Source organism: Phragmites australis, chromosome 11 (assembly GCF_958298935.1).
Source record: "Phragmites australis chromosome 11, lpPhrAust1.1, whole genome shotgun sequence".
NCBI classification, from domain to species: Eukaryota; Viridiplantae; Streptophyta; class Magnoliopsida; order Poales; family Poaceae; genus Phragmites; species Phragmites australis.
In genome coordinates, this window is record NC_084931.1 from 1,380,230 (window position 1) to 1,407,131 (window position 26,902).

The 26,902-nt window shown below is 41.9% G+C and overlaps 2 protein-coding genes across 8 annotated transcripts; both read left to right on the forward strand.

The window, feature by feature from the left end:
• Positions 1-8,549: 8,549 nt before the first annotated feature.
• Positions 8,550-15,509, forward strand: LOC133885805 (interactor of constitutive active ROPs 2, chloroplastic). 7 transcript variants are annotated; one of them, XM_062325550.1, is made up of 5 exons: positions 8,550-8,736; positions 8,789-9,015; positions 10,668-10,718; positions 13,354-13,528; positions 13,822-15,509. In XM_062325550.1, the coding sequence occupies exons 3-5, from the start codon at positions 10,699-10,701 to the stop codon at positions 15,487-15,489; spliced, it is 1,863 nt and encodes a 620-aa protein (XP_062181534.1). In that variant the 5' UTR covers positions 8,550-8,736; positions 8,789-9,015; positions 10,668-10,698; the 3' UTR covers positions 15,490-15,509. The 7 variants fall into 7 exon arrangements, with proteins under 7 accessions (XP_062181534.1, XP_062181538.1, XP_062181535.1 ...); XM_062325554.1 differs by having other exon boundaries at positions 10,672-10,718; XM_062325551.1 differs by having other exon boundaries at positions 8,867-9,015.
• A 6,730-nt stretch (positions 15,510-22,239) lies between these two features.
• LOC133884351 (tetraspanin-3-like) lies at positions 22,240-26,052 on the forward strand. Its single transcript, XM_062323728.1, has 2 exons — positions 22,240-23,095; positions 25,324-26,052. The coding sequence occupies exons 1-2, from the start codon at positions 22,562-22,564 to the stop codon at positions 25,672-25,674; spliced, it is 885 nt and encodes a 294-aa protein (XP_062179712.1). The 5' UTR covers positions 22,240-22,561; the 3' UTR covers positions 25,675-26,052.
• Positions 26,053-26,902: the final 850 nt, after the last annotated feature.

Below are 26,902 nucleotides of genomic sequence, written 5' to 3' on the forward strand. Positions count from 1 at the left end.
CACTAATTATTCGGCTAGGATGTACCCAGTGCGTACAGAATTAGGCGAACCACTAATTATTCAGTTAGGATGTACCCTCGTGGTTGCACTGTTGTGCCAGGTTACATGTCCACGAACCGATACTTATATGATCTAAAGCAGGTACTCACACAATATCCAGTGTGCACACAACAGCCATACCAACCAAACCAACCTGTCTAGACCCCTATGATTCATGTTGCTACAAAATATTATCTAATTCGGTTTATGTTGCATATACAATTAATCAGGTTATTAAGTAAAGTACCCATATCTATGATAGCGGGGCTAAGCAAGTCTACCCTTGACATCTCGACTCCACAGAGGTGACAAGGATAATCGGGAAAGTACTAATAAAGTCTAAACATGAGATTCATATTGGCAAGCATGCAACTGAACAAATAAAAGACACATTTTCCTACAATGGGATCAAAGTGATCAAGGACACTTGCCTTTTCCGAAGTGCTACTCAAAGTCAACGAAATATTGATCATGAATATTCTCGAACGGCTCTAGGACAGGATTGTCTACACGCAGAGGAAACAACACACTAAGAACAAGCGCCAAACGAAACAGAGGCTAAGACTATCCAAGGCACAATTTTAGGAAGATTTTGATGCAAGAACCACCCAAATTGGAGCCACAACGCAAAAACTACGATAAACAAAATTTTAAACGGTTGAAAACAATGAAAACTATTTTTTGGAATTAAAACTAATTTTTAAAGGGCCTAAAACATTTTTATTTATTTTAGAATTATTTTATTCCATAAAACTGAATAAAACAATTTTTATAATTTATTTACATTTTCTAGAATTAAGATTAATTTTATATGCAACAAAACATATTAAAATCATTTATTTTACTAAATAAATCCTATTTAAAAAATTATTAGAACTATTCTAGATTTTATAAACTTTTTTCAAAATAAAAGCATTTATTCTAACATTAAAACTATTTTCAGAACTAAAATAGAATAAAAAAAACATTTATTTAAGTCATATACTAATTTCTGGATTTTTTTCTATTAAAAGAAAAACCTATTTTCAAAATTATTCTATTTTTGTGAATTATTTTTCTAAAGGAAAAACCCTAATTATTACGTAACGCTGATGTCACTGCTGACTGGACTCGGGAGGTTGACATGGACTGACATGTGGCGTTGACTGGACCACATAATCTGATTGGATTATGTGTACATGTGGCAGCTTCCTATTGGCTCGTGAAGGGGTATCTCTATTTCTAATCTTAGTGTTGAATTCAAATCAGGCGGCTCACCTTTGTTCTTCTTCCTCTAGGTGACGCGAACGGCGGCACAGGCTCTGGGAGGTCGCCGGTGTTGAGTTTCGGTGGCCGGTTTTCGACGATGATCGGCAGAACGCGGAGAGGAGACGGCGGCGAACCCGTTTGAAGCACACAGACACGTCGAGGTGGCACGAGAAGGCTCGACGATGGCAAGGCTCAATGGTGGAGGTTCGACGACCTCTAGAACTCGCACACCGCGGCAAAACTTGACGGGGGTTGGTCAAGGGCGTCGGCGTGCGGACGGCGAATAGGGGCATGCACTCGGGCGGTGTCGAAAAGGATCGAATGGCCTAGCGACATCGACGGGATGTGACGGCGCGAGAGCTCTCGGGTGGAGGAAAACTGACGGGATTTGGGGGCTTGGGCACGGTGAGGCGAGAGGAACCTCGGTCGAGGGTCAAATGCGAGTTTATAGCGTGGGGAGGGGGCGGTTGCGGAGACGGGGTTGAAATCATGGCAACGATTTTGGTGGAGTGGGCGGAGCAGGAGAGAGGGGTTGGGGATGACGGGTAGGGCCCACATGACAGAGAGAGAGAGAGGGGTAAACAGATGTCACACCGGGCCTCTCCTTGTCATCCTCGAACGTGCAATCATACCTTGCGTGCTCTCCCTCCACCACTGCTCACGTCACCAGCTATGGCAATGAAGGATTCTTTGTCGCTCATCCGACGCGATGTGGGCATGTCCTGAGGAACTTGACCACATCCAGGTGCATGATGCGGAGCCTCCCCATGCTCCCCTCACCCAAAGATGCTTTCTTGGGAACCACGACGTGCGCTACTACTCCTTCCTCCATGGCTGGTGACGATGTCATTGCCCTAGGACGATCTACGTGTAAACAAGAAACGATTGATCAACGCGTGTGGCGCGAATTCCTCTCCTCTTCTTGAGAGGGAGATGGAGAGTGCACTTGAACAGAGATCGAAATGCTTACCGTAGAGCGGCGGGTTCGATTCGGTGCGGCGCGAGGAGAAAGCTTGTCGCAGCGGGAGACGGAGGCGGCCCGGGGGGGAGGGGTGCATGGACAGATAGACTCACTATGTGATCTGCAGGGCAGAATGCAGATAGTACTTGTTCATTCTTTTGTGCTTTTTCAAGTTTGAACTTGTACTTGTCGTCCAATCATTCTGGGCAAAGGAGTGTTGGTTATGATAATATGCAAGAACAATCCAATTGGTGTGAATTTGGAATGGGGCCAAATACTTGTTGATGTGCGTATCACCATAAAGGTGTGATTCCGTTTTTCTTGTTTAGGTATGTGCAAATATGCATCAACAATGTGTATAGCCCTTCAAATCAAAGACAAATTAAGCATATTTTGCTTGTAAGTTCGAAGTTTGTATCTGTAGTTATGGTACTTATGGTATGTGTTGTGATGAAATTGGAATCTCATCGAAGCAGCAATTGCAGAAAAAAGCATCTTGAAACCTAAACTGTTGCCATATCTGAATTACCCAGAGCTGCTGTCAGAGCTGGTGGTTGGTAAAGCACTCTCACCGTCGTCTCCATCTTAACTCCAAGTTTTAGATCTTAATTCCAGGTGAGCGAATGGTGATGCTTCGTTGAGAGCTCACATCACAGGTGAATGAGCGAGGGAATGGTTGATGCTGCTTTCTAATCATTAGCAGCTGTTCTGATCATTTATTTACAGGTGATTGAAAGGTAGTAATGTTCAGTGAGTACCTTTCCGTTTCCATTCAGCTCCTTGGGCTTACTTCTGAGCCATCACATGAACACCTGAAGATTGTTCATTCCACAAAACCCCACCCCTTAATCTGATGGCTTCCATAGTGTGTACAACTGCAAGTAGTAATCGTGCCAGCAACTAGTGCTCTGATTGTTATGGCGCAGACTTGTGCTTGAACATTATTTTTGCCTGCATCTTCACCTTTTTTAGGGGCTGGCATTATTTGCAGAGTTGCATCCTGTGCTGCAGGCTCCTTGTTGTATATGGAGATCACACAAGGGTCAAGGAAAATGCATTGGCGTTTAAGAACTCGCAGCGCTTCCTTTCGTTTTTGCACAGAGAGGCAGGTGCTTTTCCTCTGCAGATTGCAGAAGCATCTGCTTTATCCATATCATCATACAACCTTCTGAGCTTTTCAGTATTATGTTTGAATCAAAGTGCAAAACTGCCGGATTGTGCAAGATACGCTCGTACAGGTACTCTACCTGGGTCTTTTCTTATTGCAGAGTTGCAGTGAGTGAGGCTGTCGGCCGTTGCTATGGACCGGCCTGACGGAGCTGATAGGCGTGGGTTTGTGGGCCTAAATTCTCTCAGGCTCTCAAGCCCGAAATTGTAGGGGTCCCGGCGGCCAGATCTATCCGGTTTTCCCGTAATCAGACTGGCTCAGAAACTGATGTGCATAACCTTTATATCACGCAGGCCAGTAACCGATATGACTTCGCTCGCCGTCTTTAATGTTTCAGCTTCTTCTCACATCTAATCCCTCCATACAAAGAGTTACTCCCACAGAATTCTGAAGTCCCTCCTAATACATTGTTTCTTATGTGATATCTAAAATGAGAGATATATGATCCTAGCCTATTTCTAATTTTTATTTTTGTCAGAAGACTAAGAAGTCAAAAACCTAAATAGATAGATTTGTTGAAAAGTAATTTTTTATAAGGCAGAAGCCTATTTTTAAGAAAATAAACTATTAACTGAGAAGCTGGTTGAAAGTAGTTTTTTAAACTAAGTATGTTGAGAAGAAAAAAATATTGTAAAACTCAATAGCTAAAATCCAAAAGTAATTTTTTAATAAAATCAAAAATATAGTTTTTCATAAAAATCAAAAGCAGAAGCTCAAACAAATATGCCCATAGTAAAAAATTAATGTTAAGAAATAAACTTTCAATACATGTATGTGTTCATGTGTTGTTAGTTTTTTTAGGATTTCTAAGATAATTTATTGTCTCCCACTCATCTAAGATTGCTCCGAGAGTTATTTCTTTCTTAAGAAACACATTCTTTCTCTCTTATTTTTAAATTACTTATCACATCATCTTTTTATTTATGTGAACATCTAATTAATATTAAATTAACATTAGAAGTGGCCTAAAAGCAGCTCACGGGTGGGCAGCTCTGGCAACAACTTTTGATGCGTTAAGTGCTTTCAACAACTTTTGATGCGTTAAGTTCTTACGTGTGCAAATTAAAGCAACAACTTTTGATGCGTTAAGTTCTTACGTGTGCAAATTAAAAGAAACCTAACAACCACTTTTTAGGAAATGGAATATTATTATTATGCCAGCCTATGCATAAGGCATAAACTCAGCCATTCATTATTCCAAGCTTCATACAGTAGCTATAAAAAATTGCAACAAATAGGAATAGTTTAGGTAAAATACCATGTTTAAAATAAATTTAAGCGCAAAGCCTTCTAATAGATATGCTCCCATACTTAACGAATATATCCATTACCGTTGTCTCGGTATGCAGCATGTCCATTTCATTATCTCACTCGTTGCCAATATTGCCCAAAATAAAGCGCTAGCACCAACCGGAACTTGAGGCCTTATGATTCAATATAGACTGTGTAACCAATTTTCAAACAAATATGCTACATTTACAGGCCTAACAACTTTCTTCTTTCTAGAAAAAGAGATTTGGCACTAATAATTCTTTACTGTTTGGGAGCCACAGTTGATGATGTACTACACTTAATTGATGAGCCATGATTTCAGGGACTTTGCACCTCTCAACAACACACTTGGTTAACCAATCGATGAACCGGATAGAAGTCAGCACTAATATTATTGCCCGCCTTGTTGATCCAACTTTGTAGCTGCTACCTCTCTTGCTATGCTAGCTATGCTTAGCCTCAATCAAACAAACAACCACTAGGAAATGGATCGTTGCTTTCATTAGACAACAAGAATTCTACTAGGCGCCATTCCTTTTGTATAGCTAGGGCTAATTTTAAGAGCAACCGACCGCCTCGTGCTATCATGAAAGATTTGGAAGGCCCAGCACAGAGATAAGTTACATAGCTAATATACCTTTGATAAGAATCTGGATGCCAACTTAGAGGTTCAGGAGGCTTTTTTTATTTTTTTAAAAGAGTTTTTTTGACCTAGTCTTCTTTGGAGGCTATTTGTGGTGTCAGGATTTGAGCCCTGGCCGACCGGCTGTTCCCATGCAGCCTTTACCAACTGAGCTACTGTCAGTTCCTCAGAGGTTCAGAAATTCAATCACTGTATGATTATTTTCAGGAATATTTGTATTTTTTAGATGAAGAAATTATAACTTCCGACTTTTATATAAATATGAAGTTCATACGTCAAGAATATATATAACAATTTTATAAATATGAAGTCAAGACTCAGACTATGGTGGGTAGGTTCCACGAGAAGGATCCTATACCTCAGTTCACAGGAATATAGTTACTATAGGATCTGCACATTTGCAAAGCCTGACATGAGGTCCCGCTACAAAGCCTACCACAAAGCGCATCTGAGAGGGGGGCAATGACCTACCATGCACTTACTTTCTAGAAGGAATCAAACAAGTGGAGTATCATTGCTTTCGTGATTACCTAGAGATGTAACTTTTGTATTTTTTTTATCATTGGATTGACCTAAAACTAAAAAAATAAATTAAAGATTTGTTTCTATCTAATTAAATTAATAAAAAACTAACTAAATAGTAATCTAGAACCAGCTATCGGTAGGGTGAAAATAGGGCTAGATTTTTTTCCGTCGGATTGTCCTTTTTTATGCTAATTGGATATTGGATATCATATATCTTAAAGAAAACTCGGAATCGGATCGAATCTTGAATAGTTGTATCAGATATCGGGTTCGGATGTAGGGATCCATGTATCCGTCGGATATCGGATATCCGAGAATACAATCGAATATATCTGAAAACTATCGGAGTATATTTTTCAGAGCTTATAACTTTTTTCATACGGATTTAGATGGAGACTATCTTTATATGAAAATTGCAACTCTCAACGAGCATATTAGACACTCGTAACTTCTCCAAATAACTAATAAAAGATTCAACTAGCATATTAGATACTCGTAACTTCTCCAACTTTACTCAACATAACTTATTCCATAAAAACATATTGTTGATTTGCTTATTGGACCTCTAATGTAGTTGAGTTTTGGATAAGTGGAATAGTCAAAAAATTATAACATATGCGATATATATGATTGTTGTTTTTACTCAATATCCGAATAAATATCCGTGATCGACATTGTCTATATCTGACTCATCATGTATTCGATCTGTATTCGTGATCGAGACTATCTGCATCCGTATATGTATCCGACACTATCCATATCTGGTTCTGATTCCGATGAAAAAAAAAATATAATATAGTATATAAGATTAGTGATATTTGTCTATATTTGATTCGATTATCCCTTACTATTAGATACCCACTTATATTTTTAGCTATTACTGTTCTACTAATATTTACTTTGTCTAGTGGTGAAGCCTGCTTGCCTGAGGGTAGAGGTCACTGCTCTAACTCTAATCCTAACTATTCAGCTCCCTTTAATATCGATCGCCATGCAATGTTTTGTTACAAACCTAACGGAACTGGAGCGGAGAAAGGGGAAAAACAAACAGGCCGGGGAGGAGATGAGAAGAGAGCCGTGATCAGGGAGGAGAACCACCAAAACGTGGTTTAACCAAGATGCTGTGAGAAGGCAAATAATTAGCGCCTCAGCTGTTCGTCCTTCTGACAAGTTTTTAAATCCCAATTGGCTGCTTACATGTCCTCATGCTCCTATTTTGTACACCCCTCTTAAATAAATTTTAGGTCTGAAATTTAGAAGCGGCGATCAAATGACGGCTACTGCCACATATGTCAAGGTAAGTGATGTTTAGGGTTCGGGGAGTGGGTTTTTGGGGTCGCTGGGTGCATCCTGGACTTAGAAGGATACCTGGGCAGCGAGGCAGTGGGGGTTACACTGGTTGTGGGTGGTAGAGGATGGTTGATGGGCCGGTGCCGGTGATGGGAGAGACAAGGATGTGATCCAGAGCTGGGTTAGCATGGTGACGGATGGTGGATGCGGATCCGGCAATGGGAGAGCCGTCGGAGACCGCCAGAGGTGGGTGGGGTAGGGAAGCATTGCAGGAGCCATTGCACAACCTAGAGAAAGAAGATAGACGAGTACCATCCGATTGTGAATCGATAGTTGTACAAGAAACGCTCGATTTTCAATCGTCTAACAAATAGCAACCGCCTATTTTATATACTATGTGAGGTTGTGAATTACTAAGTACATCCCATGAATTGACGCCAGTCAAGAAAGAAGAAGGAAAAAAAATGCAAACCCCCCTAACAGTTACTCTGATTTTGAGATTTCCCCTTAAAAATTGTTTTGTTGCACCCTCAAAGTTAGTTTGGCTCTCAGATTCCTACTTAGATTTGAATTTGATTGAAATTTAGCTGAAATATATTTGAATTTGATTTGAAATATTCCTTGATTCATATTTCCATATATATCCTTGATTTTATGTTAGTTTAATAATATATATTTGAAAGATTCCTTGATTCATATTAAACCAACATAAAATCAAGGATATATATATATATATAATTTAATTTGGTGCTCTTTGAAATACTTAGCCAAAATAATATATTTGAATATATATATACATATATATTTATATATATACTTTCTTGATTTTATGTTGGTTTAATAATTAGATATATTTAAATTTGATTCATATGTTGGTTATATATATATTTCAAATCAAATTCAAATAATGCGAAATCTGAAAGCCCGATTAACTTTTAAGGGTTTTTTTTTTGCAACAAAATAATTTTTAAGGAGAATCTTAAAATTAGATTGACTTTTGGGTTTGTATTTTCCCAAAGAACAAAGAAGCACCAAAAAAGAACACGTGCACATCATTCGAGTAGTGACTTGGTATTTTGTTCCCTCTCAAAATATTTAAATATTTTCATTTGATTTATTATGCGTAATACTAGGGCAACGAGGATACCCGTTTGACTCGCCAGTTCTTGTCGGGAGCCCCTGAGCCGCACCGGACGCTCCACAAACATAACACACTGACAACTGGACCCCGACACTACGCTGTCCCCACCTGTCGGCTTGATACAGTAGAGCCACCCGCCTTGGTGGCCGAGAGCAGCAGTCTCGAGAGCGGGGCCCAAGAAGCTGACCAATGGGCCACACTCGAGTCACCGGCGCGTGGGCCCCCGGCCGCGCTGGCTTCCGCACGCCCCCGGACACGCGCCCGCGGCGGCCTCGTGCAGGGAGCCACTCTCAACGGCAACGGCTGCGCGCACAGGCGCAGCGGCCGCACCATCAAACCAGCCGGGAAGCGTGGGAGACCTGACCTCAGAGAGAGAGAGAGAGAGAGAGAGGGAGCGAGAGGACAAGTCCAAGAAGTGAGAGAAAGACGAAGCCTTGGAGGAGACACAGGTGAGCACCTTGCAATACTGCTTCCGCCTTTGATCCATTCTTCCTGTTGCAGAAATGCATGTTTTTGGCTTGGATTTGTGACCAGAGGCAAAGATACCGTGTGAGGCTTTGATTTTATTTGGTTTGGTAGTGTAGTGAGGTAGGGAAATACAGTAGGAAATTCCTCAAACGAAAATGCAGGAGGAGGAAGGGGAAGAGGCTAAGTGCTCTGGCGCCTTCCTCCATGGCTGCATAGAGTCCAAGAAGTGAGAGAAAGACGAAGCCTAGGAGGAGACACAGGTGATCACCTTGCAATACTGCTTCCGCCTTTGATCCATTCTTCCTGTTGCAGAAATGCATGTTCTTGGCTTGGATTTGTGACCAGAGGCAAAGATACCGTGTGAGGCTTTGATTTTATTTGGTTTGGTAGTGTAGTGAGGTACGGAAATGCAGTAGGAAATTCCTCAAACGAAAATGCAGGAGGAGGAAGGGGAAGAGGCTCAGTGCTCTGGCGCCTTCCTCCATGGCTGCATAGAGTGAAAAAATATCAAGAAAGGCTGCTTTTTTTGCATCCTTACTTTTTAATTCTCCCCCTTTTTGGCTTTGTTTATTTGAATACTTTGTTTTTTTGGTGGTTTCTTTGGTTTCAAAAGCATGTTCTTTTCTTTTGAACTTCATTTATCCTTTTATTTTTCCTGCTCTTGCCGGCCAAAAACTGATGAAAAAAGCTAGTAGTAGTATTTGTTCGGCAACTGAAATAATCTAATAAATGTATCTATTGGTACTGCTAGTACAGTATTAATGCTACAAACCTCAATAATCCGTTACAAGAAATGCAGATAGTGCGTCTTTCGTAGTACTGTTAGTACAGTATCGATGCTTTGATCCGCAAATGGTGCGTTACAGGAAATGCAGACAATGTTTCAGTTCATGAAATGTTTCGTCTCTTACTCCCTCTCTCTGCTTGCTAAGGTTCATCACAGTGTTTTGCATCTGCCAATGTATCCATGAACAATAAACTTCTATACTTCTGCACTTGTTCTTATACATCAATGCATTCCTCCACTCCACAACCACAAACATTAGCAGGTGCAGTTCAGGATCTATCATAATGGCCATCTCTGTAACTGTGCAAGTTACGGCGCCTTCTCCCTTTGAATTTTTGACCCCCTTTCTTTACTTTGTGCAATGCTATTGCTAAGGCTGCCATTATTGTTCTCCTCCTGGAGAGAATGCCCATTTTGGCCCTCACTCCTCTATGTGCTGGGGTGGTTGAATCAAGGGCACTTTGGTAAGGTTGCAATATTTTAGAATTTTTGTGGGTGTGGGTTTCTGCTCTTTGCTGGATTCCTTCCACCTAAGTCCTTGGATTGGCTCCTTGCGTTCAACTTGGTGCACTGTTTACTCAGCATCAGGCTCTACCAGGAAAGTTGAACCAAACAGTTCAGCTGTTAAGTTGTCTTTTGGAAAGTTAAAAATCCAGCTTATGCGAAAATGAATTAAAAGCTGATAAGTTAGTTGAGATGAGTTTTTTTTTTTTTTTTGTGTGCTGAGAAGTTAAAAATTTATTATAAAAACCAATAGCAAAAAGTCAACGGTCGTAAGTCAGAAAAGTAGATTTTCAGTCAAGAGCCAAAAAGTCTCAACCCAACTAAAGAGTCTCTTAGGCTCTAGGGTGTGACACTGGCACAATGCACATTTTTTCAATTTGCAGTGAATGGGGGACAGCTAAAAACCACTTTCCTTTCTTTTGAGCTTTCTTCATTTGTGAAGTTTTCATGCTAATTGCGAGAAGAAAGATATCAGGTTATCTGGAATTTTGGATTATGAAGTTAAATGGGAAGCATAAATGTTTTTGTTTGTATATAAGGATGCTCATGTTGGATTTGTAGTGCTCATGCATTTTTATTTTCTGACTCACTTTATCAGTACTTTCTTGTTTGTTGCGGCAGTTAGGTGAAGGATTTGGTGAGGAATCTCATCATGCAGACATCAAAAACAAGGTTAGCTCTAGATGCCCTGGAACTTTCTTGGGTTATTCCCTTCACTTCTGTTGTGTTTGCCCAAGAAAAACCGCAGTTCTGCACATGCATGTGCATTTCTGTTTGGGGGGTGGGGGGTGGGTGGGTGGGATGTTTACCACCGCAGTAGACAGTTAGCATCCAAGGATTAATACCTGGTCTGTATTAAATAGATCTATTGCACTGGGGCCAATGCAGGTCATATTATTTTTAGGGGTAATACAGGTCAAATTAGTACATTTTCGCTTTTTTCCTGTTGTTAATCAAAACAGCATTTTGCAAATTGTATCACTTAGGTTCTTTTTGTTCTTACCCATGGTGAGGCCATGGGGTTGAATTGTATAATTTGACGTGACATACTACCGTTGTGGGTTAGGCTCATATTTGTTTGTGAAGCTAGGCACTTGCGTACCATTTTGCTTAGAATACATTACCAAGCTAGCAGATGTGCTGAATGTACTGACTAGTACTACATTGCATGTACCTTGTATTGGTTCTTGTACACAATGCAAACAACCTAATGCAGCTTCATTCATCTGCACAAGTACTATTTTCTTTCTCAAACTGTAATATATACTAGTTTAGTTCTTTGGGCAGCTCATTTGGTTAATGACTTAACATTTTGCATGTCTTAGCTCAAAACTGCATGCTTCTCACTTTGTTGGAACCGATTCACTCGATTTCTCTATTTGCTTTCTCTCTATCTTGAATCACACAAGCACATGAGGGAACACAGGTAGTAACTAAGAACTTTTTCTTATCTGGTCATACTACCTTTCTACTACTTAGTCGCTACTAGCTTACATAGCTCCACGTTACTACACATAGCTTCATGCTACAACACTACTATACACCCCTGAGCTCTCAGCTCAGAAGCTTGCCCACAAGCTTTCACTACAACTCACTCATAACTTCACACTACAACTCATTTAGAGCTTCACACTACAACACTACTATACACTCCTGAGCTAAGAGCTGAGCTTGCTTCACAAGTTTGCACACCTTGAGCATGGGGTGCTGCCCATTATATAGGCCCAGCAGTCGGCCACTGGTGCTACAGTATATCGATTTGCCACAGTAACCGGGGCAATGTAGCAGTGGCACTGTAAGCAGGGGCCTCTGCTACAGCGATTCACTGTTTGCTACAGTCATATATAAGGATTATTCTAGCAACCTCTCTTAAGCTTTGTGTGTCAACTTACCTCATGTGAATTTCGCATACCTTCTTGCTTGTTAACTTTACGCCAACACAGTAACATAGCAGCTTCACGCTCCTCTGGTTGTTGGTTTCACACCATGCCTTCTCCTGGCGGATTCACACCACCATAGTCTGGTAACAGCTTCACACCATCACTTCTGAGCAGCCTCACATTGATGTCTTCTCATTACAGCCTCACACCGTTATCTTCTCCTGGTGGCTTCGTACCACTGTTGCCTCATGAATCATCACGCCATCATCCACCTAGCGGGCCTTGTAGAGCCACCATCTCCTTGCAGCATCACACTGCTATAATCTTCTGACGCCATCACAACGCCCTTGCTCTCGGCTTCACATCGACTCTTCCACGTAGTAGTTTCACACCACCACCTCTATGAACACGCACAATGGAAACACTGGGCTCTATCTCACATAGATTAACCGCCACCTATGGCCTCCACTTCTCATGGAGTCTGCCATCGGTATACCACCGCTGCTCTCCTTGTTGTCGGACCGCATCGTTTCTTCTAGGATCTTCAGGCTCTGATACCAATTTGTTAGGATTAACTCACTCAATCTCTTACTTTGTTGGAACCGATTCACTCTTTTTCTCTATTTACTCTCTCTATCTTGAATCACACAAGCACATGAGAGAACACAAGTAGTAACTAAGAACTTTTTCTTATCTGGTAGCTTCACACTATTTAGTCACTACTGGCTTACATAGCTTCACATTACTTAGTGCACTCACAAGGATTATTCTGACACTCCATAGTCACCGTCCACAACTTTAGAAGGCCTTTTACAGTAATTGTACTGTCAGTGCATCTGTGTCTGAATCTGCTGACATAAACTGTCTTTTTAAGAGTCCAACGGTTAAGCTTCAGTACATCTGCAGGCCATCAATAATAAATTGAGATGTCACCTTGTCATGTTTGTTTATTTCCTGATTCGGCAGTTCCATTGGTGCATTAAGGACCTATAACAGATCTGAATGTTTATCTTATCTGGATTTAGTTCTTCTGTGGAGCCATTGAAGTTTGAGGTTCTCACATTCTAAATTCTAAGATAAATTAGAGGACCTTGTAATCCTAAGGTGCCTAGTAGGAGCTGGACTTTGGTACTAGACGTTTCCATGTGAAAAGTTGTCATTTACGTAAGGAAAAATCAAGGGCTTACAAATTCAACTGTAGATACTAGAATCATGGATATTTATATGTACATTTGTCCCTATGGCTGTACCTGGTACGATATGTGCTCAACTTGACTTGTATTTAGGAGCTTTGGCTACACGTTGGCAGTACTTGCAATCAATAAGCTTCGGTTTCTCTAAATGTTTCTGGAGCATTTCCCCCTGTGTTAAGTTGTTAATTGCTTTAGGTGCTCCTTTGATCATGACTTGATATTTGAGCCCTGCAGGAATGGGCCTTCAGATGCCCCGCAGAGGACTTCCCCAAGGACACCACGGTCATCTCGTGTGGCCAAAACTGGAGGAAATGAAACCGATTCTACAGGAGTTACCCCGACAAGAACACCTACAGAGAGGAGCCCTAAGGTCACTGAGCGTCGATCACCACGAAGCCCAATTACTGAGGTAGTCATGTCTTTTGCAGTCAGCACATTGTCGTCACTCCTTGTTTCATGATTTTAAGAGATTTCTCTGTTTAGAAGTTCACTTTCAATTTTCCAAACGTTTTGTGCTTACCAACATGATTACCTGCACAGCCACACAATATCCTTCTTCAATTAGTTTTGAGCAAATAACTTTTTTTTGTGATGATGATTTCTGCACCTGTAGATAGTTCGGCATAGAAACTACAGGATTGTTTGTAATATGGTTTGCTTCATTTTGAATTATTTAGTCACATAATTTACACTCTGTTTCAGAAGAAGCGCCCAAGTAGGCTAGCTGAATTAGAGTCTAAGGTCAGCCAGCTGCAAGATGAACTGAAGAAGGCCAAGGAGCAGCTTAGCTCATCAGAGGCACGAAGGCGCCACGCGCAGCAGGAAGCTGAGGAAGCAAAAAAGCAGGAGCAGGCTGCAATGTCAAAGGTGGAGAACTTGCAGCGCCAGCTTGACGAGTACTTAGCTGCAGAGGAATCCCGTCTCCAGGAACTGCGAAAAATCTCACAGGAGCGTGACCGTGCCTGGGAGTCTGAGCTTGAAGCTGTGCAGAAGCAGCAGACAGTAGATGCCACTGCACTCAGCTCAGCCATGTCTGAGATTCAGAGGCTGAAGCAGCAGCTGGAAGCCACATCACAGTCTGATGCAGCCCGTGTGAAGCAATGCGAGTTTGCAGAATCTGAGATTGAGGGCTTAAGGCAGGAGATGGAGATCCGCCTAGCGACCATCGAGGGCCTGAAGGTCAATGCCAGTGGGAGCGACAAGGCTGCAGCAGAGGCTAATGCCATGGCAACTGAGACTAAGCAGCAGCTGGAGACAGCAAAAGCCACCATTGACTCACTCTTAGCTGAGGGTGTCCGTATGCAAGAATGCCTGAGGTCAAAGGACATGGAGCTCAACGAGTCTAAGGCTAGCATAGCATCGCTCGAGGAAGCTCTGAAGAAGGCCCAGGCTTCAGGTCATGAATCTCAAAAGATGGCACAGGGCATGGTTAATATGGATGCCAGCTTTGGCAATCCTGAGGCTGAGGCTCTGAAGAAGGTGCTGAGCAGCAGTGATGCCAATGGAGGTTGTGAAAGTTCTGAGCAAGAGATTGAACACTTGCACACTGCGCTTGAGGTGGCTGAGATAAGGTACCAGGAGGAGCAAACTCGGATGACCATCGAGACGAAGACCGCATACGAATTGCTGGAGAACGTGAAGGCTGAGTATGCACGCAAAGTTTGTGAGCTCGAGCTTGAGCTGAAGAACAAGAATGATGAACTAATGGAAGCGAAGGCAGCCTGTGCAGGCATAGTGCAGCAGGACCTTCAGAAGCCAGATGCCATGAGTGCCATGCAGCTGGAGCTGGAGGCCAAGCTGATGAAGTCAATCACTGACATCACAGAGCTCAAGGCGAGCCTGATGGACAAAGAGAACGCGCTGCAGAGCATGGCGGAGGAGAATGAGACCCTCAAGGCGGAGGTGGGCAAGACCGAGGCTGAGCTGCAGCGCAAGTACGAGGCGGCGGTGGCTGAGCTGGAGCTGGCCAAGGCCGCCGAGCAGGACGTCCGGATGCGGCTTGGGTTGGTCACCGAGGAGGCCGACAAGAGCAGCTGGCGCGCGGCCCGGGCCTCCGAGCAGCTGGACGCCGCGCAGGCGAGCAGCGCTGAGATGGAGGCCGAGCTGCGCCGGCTGCGCGTGCAGTCCGATCAGTGGCGCAAGGCCGCCGAGGCAGCCACGGCCGTGCTCTCTGGCGGCGGCGGCACGCACAACAACAACGGGAGGACGGTGGAGCGGACAGGGTCGCTGGACCCGGAGTACAACTCCATCGGCGGGAAGCTGATGAGCTCGCCGTTCTCGGACGATCTGGACGCGGAGTCGCCGAAGCGGCGCAACAGCGGCGGCGTGCTGAGGAGGATGAGCGGGCTCTGGAAGAAGAGCCCCAAGTGAGATCAATCAACCAGACAACCAACCAGGTAAAACCCTTGTAGTGTAGGTGCTGGTGCATTAGCAGCCGGCAACGGCAAGATGAGGCGTTACAACAGAAAGATTCAGGTGTAATACTGATCACTGGAGAGATTGTTCGTCACTGCTGCTAGTAGCGTGAGCATGTGGATGCTGTGTGCGTAGTAGTAAGCGGATGAACGCAGCAGGGACGGATACTTTTGCAGGACAAGATTAGGACAATCATCTTGTTTGGCTGCTGCCTAAGCTCCAGGATATGCTGTACTTTTCTATCATTCTTAGAGTCTGAGATGCTCGTATGTTTTTGGAGTGTTTTTGTTTTGGCATGTCGGTCATTGCAATTTGCATCCTCCTGTTCCATGTCCATGTGCCGGAATGTGGCTGCAGTTCGGCGGTTAATCGAGATGACAACGAACATCTAGAGCTTGGAGGCACGTAACGAGAAGTTATGTAGACCGGATGTGATGAGCTTGAGAAAGAAACATAATTTTCCCTAAACAAAAGGAGAAAGAAACAGAATCCTTCTTTTTATATATAAAAGAAGAAAGAAAGATATAAAAGCTGATACGATTAATTCAGCCACAAACATCTCTACTACGTTCATCTATTTGATACTGACGGTTCCTGTGCGTCAGAAGCACGCTGATCCCGGGCCTCATTTTAGTTGTACTGGATATCCACCAACCTAGCAAGCTCTTCACCGGCCCAGTGATGGTCTGATGGAGGATGCATCACCTGCTCATGCTAATCAAAGTGTGCAGACACTTACGTAAGCCTTTGCTTAATTAGTTGCCTCTCCAAGAAAAGATGATAATAATCTTCGTGCGACGTGACAGTCTTGGATAAAATAACAACAAAATACTGTGAACCGGGACAAGCTAAGGTTCCTCTGTCCCATCGTTTCGTGTTAGGCTAACTTGTGAGTAACGCAAGCACTGACTTGCACCCTGCTCGATCGGCGCTTTTAATCTTCTCACCGACCACGGACACTTACATTACAGAGAATATCTCTGCATACGCGTGTGCTTGGCCGGCGCCAGCTTGACTGCCTGCTCTCGATCGAGAATGACGCGATCGATGCATGGGATGCCCTGCATCCTGTGCTGCCGACTTGTTGCTTCTTTCCATCCAATAAAAAGCCATGCCACCACCCAAGGTCAACTCACCGTGTGACTGCTACGATTTGTACTGATGTTGTAAAAAAAATCCTGTTGGGTAGGATCGGTTGTGCGTATTGTTTGTCAAGTCTTACTATTAGGGATTTAAGTGGGTAGCTAATAGATATTTCTAGATCACTATTTAGTTTATTTTTTTCTTATTTAATTAGATAGAAGTAAATATTTAGTTTATCTTTTTGAAATTTGGATCGACTCAATAAAAAAAACTTACATCTCTATTTGCAGTGTCTGAATAAGCGTTCTCTGGCTCCAATGATCATGCTTCCCCATGCATAGACGACCAAATTACTGAAATCTTTAAACAAGATGATAACGGAGGAATGGATACTTGGATATGCACGATTCTTTCTTTCTTACGTGTCATGATGATAACGGATAGTTGCGTTCATCATCATTCAGAGGAGAGCCGGGGCGTTCTTCTTGTCAAATTCTCACCCCACCGCCTCCATATGCACATACGTGGCGCCGCCGAACCACGACACGTGTTGCCGTAAGGCTGATGTAGGTGCGTCGCCGTGGCGTCCTACAGGTGACACGTCACCAAGGACCATTGGTCACTCGTACACGGCTGACAGCAACAGCCAAGCAGAATTAATATAGTCAAACTAACCTCTTTTAGAGTACAAGTCGCGCACAAGTACATACACACGCTATATTTACGCCGTATGCAAACAAAACTGAAAGTATATTCTCACATAACACAGTCATGCACTTTAATTACTGAATACACCCATATACACATCTACTATTCCTCTTAAAATTTAATAAAAAAATATAAGCATCCATATTGAATCTAAGACTTAATCTAAATGGGCATGTCCTACTGTATGGACCCTAACCAACTGCGCTCGCAAACTACTCCTAATATATAATTCACTCTGCTGATTTCTTCACTTGTAATCATTGTTACTTGTACCAACTGCCACTAAAGATTGTCAGGAACCACTAGTTATTCCTATATCTAGTCTGATCTTCTTAGCATTTCAATTCATCGTCTCCCTCGCTCTTGTCAACTTCATGCAGTCAGAAAGGAACATGATACACATCCTGATCTATATATTATCGCCTTACAAACATTAATTTGGTAGAAGAATGGGATGAGTTTCGATGAAACTTAAATTAATCGAGAAGACTCTCTGTTAACTCGCTCTATAAAACTCTTGTTCATAGTGATCAATCTATTCGGTATAAACATATGTGAAAACTAAGACTTCTATTAAAAATTAAGATCTTACTTTTACACTTACATAAAAATGTGTTACTAACAAAGAATAACCTCACTAAAAGAAAATAGCAAGGCAATCAAAAGTATTGCTTTTATCACAAACTGGAGATGATTAAACATCTCTTCTTTTAAATGTCGTTTTGCTTGTTCCGCATGGTATATAGTCCATGTGACAATAAATCTTTACCAACCATGAAGGTAATCAAACATGTTTGGAACTTGGCTATATGCTCTTAGTAAAAATTTGACAACTAATATTCTAGTAGCGGCAGGCTTTTTTTGTTTGCTATGGTATGCATGGATGTCATTATCTTTAATAAAAAAAATATGTTTTTACTTTGCAGGTTATTTTTACTTTTACTCATTGGCTCCGTATGTGGTCGGTGATGTAACAAGAGGAACATCGTCAATTTATTACATCTGGATGTGCACAGTTGGACCGAGCGGCCATGGAGCTCTTTATCTGGTTTGGGTGGTGCTCTAATCTTCGTATTGAAGCTCTACCACCATAATTGACTTATTGAGGACATGTTCTTTTTTGTTTTAGCTATGTTTTGGTTTTCTTTGTTCTTTTTGTTTGGTTATGTGCATTCTTATACAGAAGTTGAGGAAAAACTCTTATGTATTGTATCATCTTGATGTGACTATAGAGTCAATAAAGCTTTCCTTTTCCAAAATATATTTGCTCACAAATATATATATTCCAAAGGCGGTTCATAATCCCATAGTTCATTCCGGGGCCAAATCTATATTTTCTTCTCTGAGAAATTCGGCCTGAATGTCTCTTTGGACATGTTTCCTCCAAATTGATCAGAGGATGCCACTAGCTTGCATTGTACCCGTCAAAAATCGATATGACAAGGAGGTTTCAGCATTTCAGGCAAGATCCCTATTGTTTTCTCATCAACTTTGTCTCCGTTGTAAATTAGAATTCGAAAGAGCAATTTTCTTCCTTTTCCTTTCTCCTATTTTAAACCCTGGAGGACATGTCCTTCTCACCTGTGTGACTCACATGCTCTAAAAAAAAAAATTCGGATCAAAAGGAGGGGTATTTTTTATTTGAAAAAGGAAGAAAACGAATCGGGTGCAGGGTTCACAAAACCATTTGAAGTTCAGAGACTGCTTGGCGGCGATTTTCCGAATTCATGAATATCGCGAAAACTGCTTAAAATTTGGTGAGAATTCGCTCAAATTCGGTTGGTCAAATTTGTAAATCAAAGGTAAAAACCGACTGAATCAACAATTTGGTAACCGCTCGATTGAACCAAAAACCGCTCGAATTGTACCAAAAACCGACCGCATTTTCCGCATTTCGTTTGTGATCGAAATCTGCTTGAATTTGATAAAAAATCACTCGGTTTTATCAAAAACCGCCTGGTTTTATTGAAAACCGCTCAAGTTCAATAAAAACTAAAAAATAGCTTAATCTTATAAAATCAATAACTAATTCATCTGAGCTTTAAATCAAATGAATTTTTTTCCTTGTAACATGATCTACATGATAAAAGTATTTATACTCATAAAAGGTTATATATTTTCTGTGAGAAAATATATTTGCTAAACATAGTTAAATGTATAGTTAATTCTTTGCTAATCTACAAATCATGAAACCAATTTTTTTATCTTCTTACATAATCCTATGTCTTTTAAAAATACATGAACTCATAAAATAGTTATTGTAACATGCATGCTTGTGTAAATATGTTGCAACTAGATTAATTCATAACTAACTCATCACATCTCCAAAATTAACGAAACCACTTTTATTAGTTTACTTATACTATTCTTTATGCAGAACAAATAATGGTAGACATGAAGAAGTTAAGTACAGTGTTGTTTCTTAACATGTTCACTTTATATTTGTGAATTTTATAAAAATCATGAAGAAATTAATAAAACTTTAAATAAAGTGAAATTAATTTTAAAGATCCTCTTAAGATACATACTACATAAAAAAAAATGTACTTACATGTTAAGCTTTTTCTTAACATGATGTGCCAAATCATCATGTTCATACGACCCATTTCAGCATTTTTTTAAAACTTTTTCTCCATAAAATATGATGCAAATGATATTATTTTTGAATTTTTTCACAGAAGGTTTTAGAATTGTCTCTAGTATTTTTAGATTTTTTTAATGATTTTTGTGATTCTTTTTTGAATTTAAATTTGAAAATTAATCGATTTGTAAATACGGTGTGAATCGAATTGACCATATTCACCGATACTGGGCAGTTTTCAACGATTTTTCAAACCTGCTCGGGTGACCATCAATGGCTCCACCCTATGATGTGGATGCATCATGTACTAGCTCATTACGTGCCCATGATGTCCACTGCAGCTCATAAGTATCTGATAATAAACACATAATCCAGTGATGTTTAGCTCAATTTCCTCCTAGGAATTTCTCCACAATTTCCTCCTCAGTGAATTCACCGTCAATTGGTCAACGCAAAATGAACATGAAATTACCTGAATATTACTCTACTACTCCTCGTCTGTCACTGCATTGCACATGCATCTCATCTGCCTCCTCATCATTTTCAGGTGAAGCAGTTGAATAATTAATCCAAGTTGCACCATTTTTATACTCCTTTAACAAATAACCAGGCACTCATCTCAAATTAAGGGATCATGGGATCCACATGGGTGTGCTCTAGAGATATTTCATACTACATGGCATGCGCATCGCATCAGCAGATACAAAGCATGGGCCCTGAAAAAAAAAACAGAAGAAGCTGCATCCAGCAGTTCGTGTGCAAGCCTTGTTTTTATCATGCTGCAGATGCAGCACCGCGTTCGGTGAGAGTTCTTTTTTTCCCTTTCAGAATTGGACAAGTTTCTGCAAGCAAAACAAAGCATGCAGGTTCCCAAGAAGTCGCTCACCCGGAACTACAATTCGTTACATTTTTGTTTTCCACTAGCTAAGTGCATATAGGTTATAATAAAAATATAAATACTAGACGTGATAATATATATAGTATAAATTTAATATATGAAAATATAAATACGTGATAGAAGTGTCGCTAAACGAACATGTCTAGAGTGATACTGTAGTTTATATAGGATCCGAAAAAAGAGGAGAAAATTATTCGCTAATTTTTTTATAATTTTTTCATTTATTTTTATTAGTAAAATATGTTTTATATCAGTAGCAAGTAACAAGAGTGAATGGTAATAGTGAGTAAATTATTAGATTTTTAGGAATTTTTATTAGATGAGAGGAGAGTAAGATAAAAGATTATGGTTTTTTATTATTTTTTTTAGAACAGGGATCGAACCCCGAACCGGCGGAGACGCTCCCTTGCGTCTTGCTAGCGAGCCAAGCGCTCGTCTGTAGATAAAAGATGATGTTGAACTAATTTATGTTTTATATAGTAGAGATTTGATATTCTTGTTTCGAAGGGAAGCATTGAGTTTTGCGTTTAAGTATGTTTGAAAATTAAAATGTGCGAATCTCAAGGAATCAGCTCATTTCTTATAAAAATCATGAGATTTCCCGCATTTCAAATGGTGCTACTGTTGGAATGGGATCCTCTAACGTCATAGAGCAAAGTCAGAGAGGTACAATGCCTCTGACTTTACTCCATCTCAGTCGTGCGTTTGAGAAACGATAGAGTAGATTTAGAGCTACAATATGTGATGAACAGTAAAGTTGCACATTATTTTGGTGAACAGTAACTACCCACAGTATTCTCATGAACAGTACGTCAGATGTACTATGGCAGTAGACTCATTTTACTGTTTGTCTCTCACGTTGAGGCATAACATTAGACGGTCTCGTTTCGTTATCGTTTGAGTCTGTTTGGTAGAACTTTTTCTAATCTAAATTTTTTGAATGGAATAATTTTATGACTGAAAGTATTTTTATAAGGTAAATTTTATGGATGAAGTAATTCTGTGTAAGAAGTGAGTCAAAATAAGCTAATTTTTAATTTATTTTTTTTTATTTTAGAGAATTATTCTTATAAAATTATTTAAAACTAAAAACTACTTCTTAATAGAGCTTCTTTAATTTTATCAGAAAATTATTCTAAGAGCTCGGTCAAGTATAGAGCAGTTTTACAAAGACCCTTTGTTTGTTCATGCTACAAGTCATCGGTGGCAACGCCGTGGCTGGTATATGATCTAGCTCATCCCTGTCGCCATTCATCAGCAAAGGCGAGTTGCAAAAATCACATCAACACCGACCAACATGGTCCATTGAAACGTGTAGCAGCAATGATAATCGATTTTAGTGTTAAACTTAAACGAGTTAGATTATGATCACGCTCTCGAAACATGTGGCTATGACTCGCTTTTGTAAACCTGCTTTACCGCTAATCAAATCCGGAATTCCCTTTCCAATCTGCTGCTTACTCCAGTCCGCATAGTACAGGCGCGGGCGCGCACTGCTGCTGCGTGCTTCTCGCTAGCCTCCTGCCCTCCTCGAGGCGAGGTCGCTAAGAACCAACCCAATCGCCTCTCTCTCTGCTCTATATCTGTCTGCTTGCTTCACCAAGTGTCGTGCCGTTGGAAGCTTGCTTTGTGTGAGACAGGGCCAGAGGAGAGAGAGAGAGAGGGAGAGAGAGAGAGAGAGAGCCAAGAAACAGAGCAGCAGCAGGAAGAGCTGGTCCAAGAAGAAGAAGCAGCAGTAGCAGGTAGCAGCCAAGAAGATGTTGCGCGGTGGCACGAGCGTGCTGGGGATCGTGAACTTCATAACGTTCCTGATCTCGATCCCGATCCTGGGCGGCGGAATCTGGCTGGCGTCCCGGGCCAACTCCACCGACTGCATCCGCTTCCTGCAGTGGCCCATCATCATCGTCGGCCTCGTGCTCATGGTCATCTCCCTCATGGGCTTTGCCGGCGCCTGCTACCGTCAGACCTGGCTCCTCCGCCTCTACCTCTTCGCCATGTTCTTCGTCGTCCTCGCGCTCCTCTTCTTCATCGTCTTCGCCTTTGCCGTCACCGACCGCGGCGACGGCCAGGTCGTCATGAACCGTCGCTTCCTCGAGTACCAGCTCACCGACTACAGCGGCTGGCTCAGGGACCGCGTTGCCGACCCGCAGTACTGGGCCACCATCAGTGCCTGCCTCCGCGAGGGCCACGCCTGCGCCGGCATGAGGCGCTTCGCCCGCAACCCCAACACCGGCATGCTCGTCCCCGAGACGCCAGACATGTTCTACTCCCGCAACCTCTCCCCCATTCAGGTCACCTCTTGTCTTCTCCCCCAATCCCTCACTCTCTTTCTCCAAAGATTCAGTTCTTGCCTTGTTTTCCATGTGATTTGGGGCCGAAAAATCGCGTCGCCCCCCCCCCCCCTGTGACGGTCATAGGAAGGAGCGTGAATGTTTAGATGTGGTGTGCAAAGGGTCGAACTTTGACGAATTTCAGGGCTGAAAATTTTGGGGTTTTCTGTCATTTAGTTTCGCTGTTCTCTGCTTATCTAGGTAAATTAGGGGAAAGAAAGATTGCATTTTTGCTCGAATTATTGATTTTTGTTGCACAGAAAAGGGTAAACAATCTCGGTTCTTCCTGGCTCGTGATTGCTTGTTGCAAAGGTGGCGTAGGATATTCCAGTTCCTGGCTCGCTTACCCCTTTTATCAGCAGTCCCCCTTTCGCTTAGCAAGTCATGGCCTTTAGTATATTTGTTCATGCCTTGCACCTTTGAGAAATTGTTAATTCAGCAGGCCTTTTGCTTGCTCCTGATTTGGGGCAAAGCAGCTAGAAGGGCCACTGACTTTGGCAGTCCCTTCGATTCCATTCCAGCATATACCTTTCTTCAAAAGCAATCTTTTTATGTGCTTTATTAGCTCGGTTCCTTGAATTGAATTGCTTTACATCACATAAAGGAATTACGTCTATAATTCTGTAGCAAGTGCCCTTAAGTACAGACACTTTGTGGTGACTAAGACTAAGAGGCTTCAAATCATGGAGGGGGAAAAAGTTTATTATCCGGATAATGATGGAAAAGGTTTCAAATAGTATTTTGCTAAATGTGAACAACTCTCTGAAAGACAAGTGTCCTTTTTTTCATGGAACAAATTTGTATCCCCCAACCATACATACACCAAAAGAAACTTAACCAGTAAGTATTTATCAGTCAATTTGAGTCCTGGTCTATGTGAGTTATTTTTCCTGAAGTCACCATTTCAGTGCAGTGCAAAGAACAAGTAGTACTAGGAGTTGACACTATTGCAGTGGTAAGTAGAATCTGCTATCTGTGGTGGTGAGGCTGGGGATCACTTTCCTAGCTTTCCTCATCTTTTCGGATACCAGACGACAAGGAGTACCACAATATTTGTATGATTGAGGAATCAGGGTCTCTCTCGCGTCCTACCAAATACACCAAAGTGTGACCACGACAGCCAAAAGCCAGTTGCTAGGGGTCACATTTCAGAGTTGGGATTGGACCATGGAAGCCTTGCCTTTGTTGTCCTTGCTGTCGCCCCTAACTGTCGAGTTTGTTGTTTTTCTCCTTGTTTACAGTCTCACAAATGACTTGCAAATATACCTTTGACCTTTTAGTTGTTTCTGTAGAGACTATACTCTACACCATGTGTCGCGTTTATACTTAGACACAGATTATCTATTGTCCATGCCCGATAATTACTTGTGTATGATGTGTAGGTCAGTGGGTAGAGTGCAGGACTTGTGATAATCGTCTATTTGAGATCCGTTGCAGGCTTGCAGCCGATGAGCACCCGCCTAGCGGTTGTTAAATGACTGGTTGGATGGCGTTGATAGTTTGTATTTTCCTGTGCATGCATGCATATGGACCATCTCGTACGTTCTTCAAGCCATAGTCAAACTGGCTTGGACAAGTTCTTAAGGAGTATGGGATCAATCCTATGGTCATCGCCTCTTTTTTCTTTTTCTTGATTGGAGGTCAAGGCTTTGTTAGTCTAGGTGATGAGAATACTAGATAACTGGTCTCCATACTGTCCCAACAAATGCTACCAATCTCATAGCGTACTTAACTTTGCCATTTTAGTGCTACTGTTTTTGTTCATTTCAGTTATTGTTGATGTAAATTTGCTTCAAGATACTTTTGTTGAAGGTGGTTTTTTGCAATTTTCCCTTTTCTAATTAGTTATGTGCTAATTTCCAAATATTTTTCAAATGGTGAATGTTTTTCGATCAGGACTAATTGTGGGTCCTTTGATAAAGGAAACATAGAGGTCTGCCCTTGGTCGAAATTTGTTCAAACACTTAATTGCCTTCAAGAACTTGAGCTCATAGGTCGAGTATTTCAGGTCAATCAGCTGTCTTCAAGCTCTTAACTAACAGAAATTTAACATTCTATCATTCTATATTTTGGTGTAGCTAGTAAAACTAGTTTATGGGTTTACAGGAGTGAGTTCTTTGTCTCTCAGAGTAACAGATTGTGGTGTGATTTCTCAGGATACTTATCTATTTTGTTACTGAATATTGCAGTCTGGATGCTGCAAACCGCCATCATCATGTGCATTCACATATGAGAATGAGACACTGTGGACACCGAACCCCGGTGTTCCGACCGTGGTAACCGACCTTGACTGTAGCAAGTGGAGCAACGACCAGCAGACGCTCTGCTTCCAGTGTGACTCGTGCAAGGCAGGCGTCCTCGCCGGCATCAAGAAGAGCTGGCGCAAGGTTGCCATCCTGAACATTGTTGTGCTGATCATCCTCGTGATCGTGTACGTCGCCGGCTGTGCTGCGTTCCGCAATGCCAAGAGGATCGAGAATGATGAGCCGATCGGCATGGCACGGATGACCAAGTCTCAGCCGAGCAGGTTCCAGTTCTAGGCTGCGGAATCTGAAGCCTTGGCCTGTACAAAAGACCACAGTGGGTGGTGGTAAGGCTTGGCGTTTGCTATATTTGACTGAAATGCGGAATCGGCTTCATTTGGGTTGTGAAAAGGGAAGAAGTTCCTTGTATCAAAAGTTCAGAATGCTTTGATTTTGTGCTTGCTTTAGTCTTTAGGGTAGGTCTATTATGTATTGAGTACAAGATGAGGTCTGCAAGAAACAAGAGAGTTTCCCTCATTTAGGATTGTATTATTTGTATGGGAGATTTTCATTTGACATCTTCCTTAGAAGAATATATTATCTTCTACATTCTGGAAGATATTGCTATGATGGTTTTTATTAGAGATATATATTGTGATATATTGTGTCTATGTATATCCACATGTTATAAGAGATTATTTACATATTGCTTACATGTATATGTATATATAATCCAGCCTCCTTCCCTCGTCGGCTGGCTCCCTCGCCTGTCCCACTTGCTTCGTTCGGTCAGATTCGCGCCATCGCCCATGATGCAGCCGCCCCAACCCATTGTGTCGTGCGTCACTGCTTGCTCGCCATTGCCCTGGACTGATCTGTCGGCCGTCGCCGCTCCATCCGCTGCCAGATCAGTGGTGTTTGAATCTGCGTGCTGAAAGGGAATTTCATCGCCTCTATGAGGTCCTGACTCATCTTTATCCCGAGTTTGAACGGCGTCATGCTTAGCTACTTGCACATCATCCCCGTGTCACACTTGTGGAGGCTCTTACGGAGATGCGTTCGGAGGAACTCATTTGCGTGGTTCTGGACTACTACCACTTTCCTCATTGCTAGCTGCTTAGCCACCTGTTGCCATACATCTTCGTCCACAACGCCGCCTGCTCCTCGTGCTAATCCTTCACCTTCCACGGCCTCTTCAGGTGGTGGTGACTGTCCTCACTTCACCTACTATAGCAAAAAGGGTCATGTTGAGGTGAACTGTTACCAAAAGAAGAAGCATATTCGACGACCCTCTGGTGCTTATACCTGAAAGGACAATGATGTCGCCTAGAGGGGGGGTGAATAGGCGTTTTTACAAAAATTCAACCATTTCTACCGTTGGTCTAAACTTGCAGCGGAATATAAACTAACGAGTTTTTCACAAGAGAAAAAACCTAAATATGCTAGGCTCAACTAGTGCACAATCACCCTAAATAAGTGTGGAAATTACAATCCTAAGGTGACAAAAATTACTCAATTCTAGCAA

What these genes read in the sequence shown, in the direction of transcription:
- LOC133884351 (XM_062323728.1), top strand. Translation starts at nt 22,562, where the DNA reads ATGTTGCGCGGTGGCACGAGCGTGCTGGGGATCGTGAACTTCATAACG. An exon ending in GCAACCTCTCCCCCATTCAG is followed by an intron (nt 23,096 to 25,323) that starts GTCACCTCTTGT and finishes TGAATATTGCAG; the next exon opens with TCTGGATGCTGCAAACCGCC.
- LOC133885805 (XM_062325550.1), top strand. Translation starts at nt 10,699, where the DNA reads ATGCAGACATCAAAAACAAG. An exon ending in ATGCAGACATCAAAAACAAG is followed by an intron (nt 10,719 to 13,353) that starts GTTAGCTCTAGA and finishes TGAGCCCTGCAG; the next exon opens with GAATGGGCCTTCAGATGCCC. An exon ending in CACGAAGCCCAATTACTGAG is followed by an intron (nt 13,529 to 13,821) that starts GTAGTCATGTCT and finishes ACTCTGTTTCAG; the next exon opens with AAGAAGCGCCCAAGTAGGCT.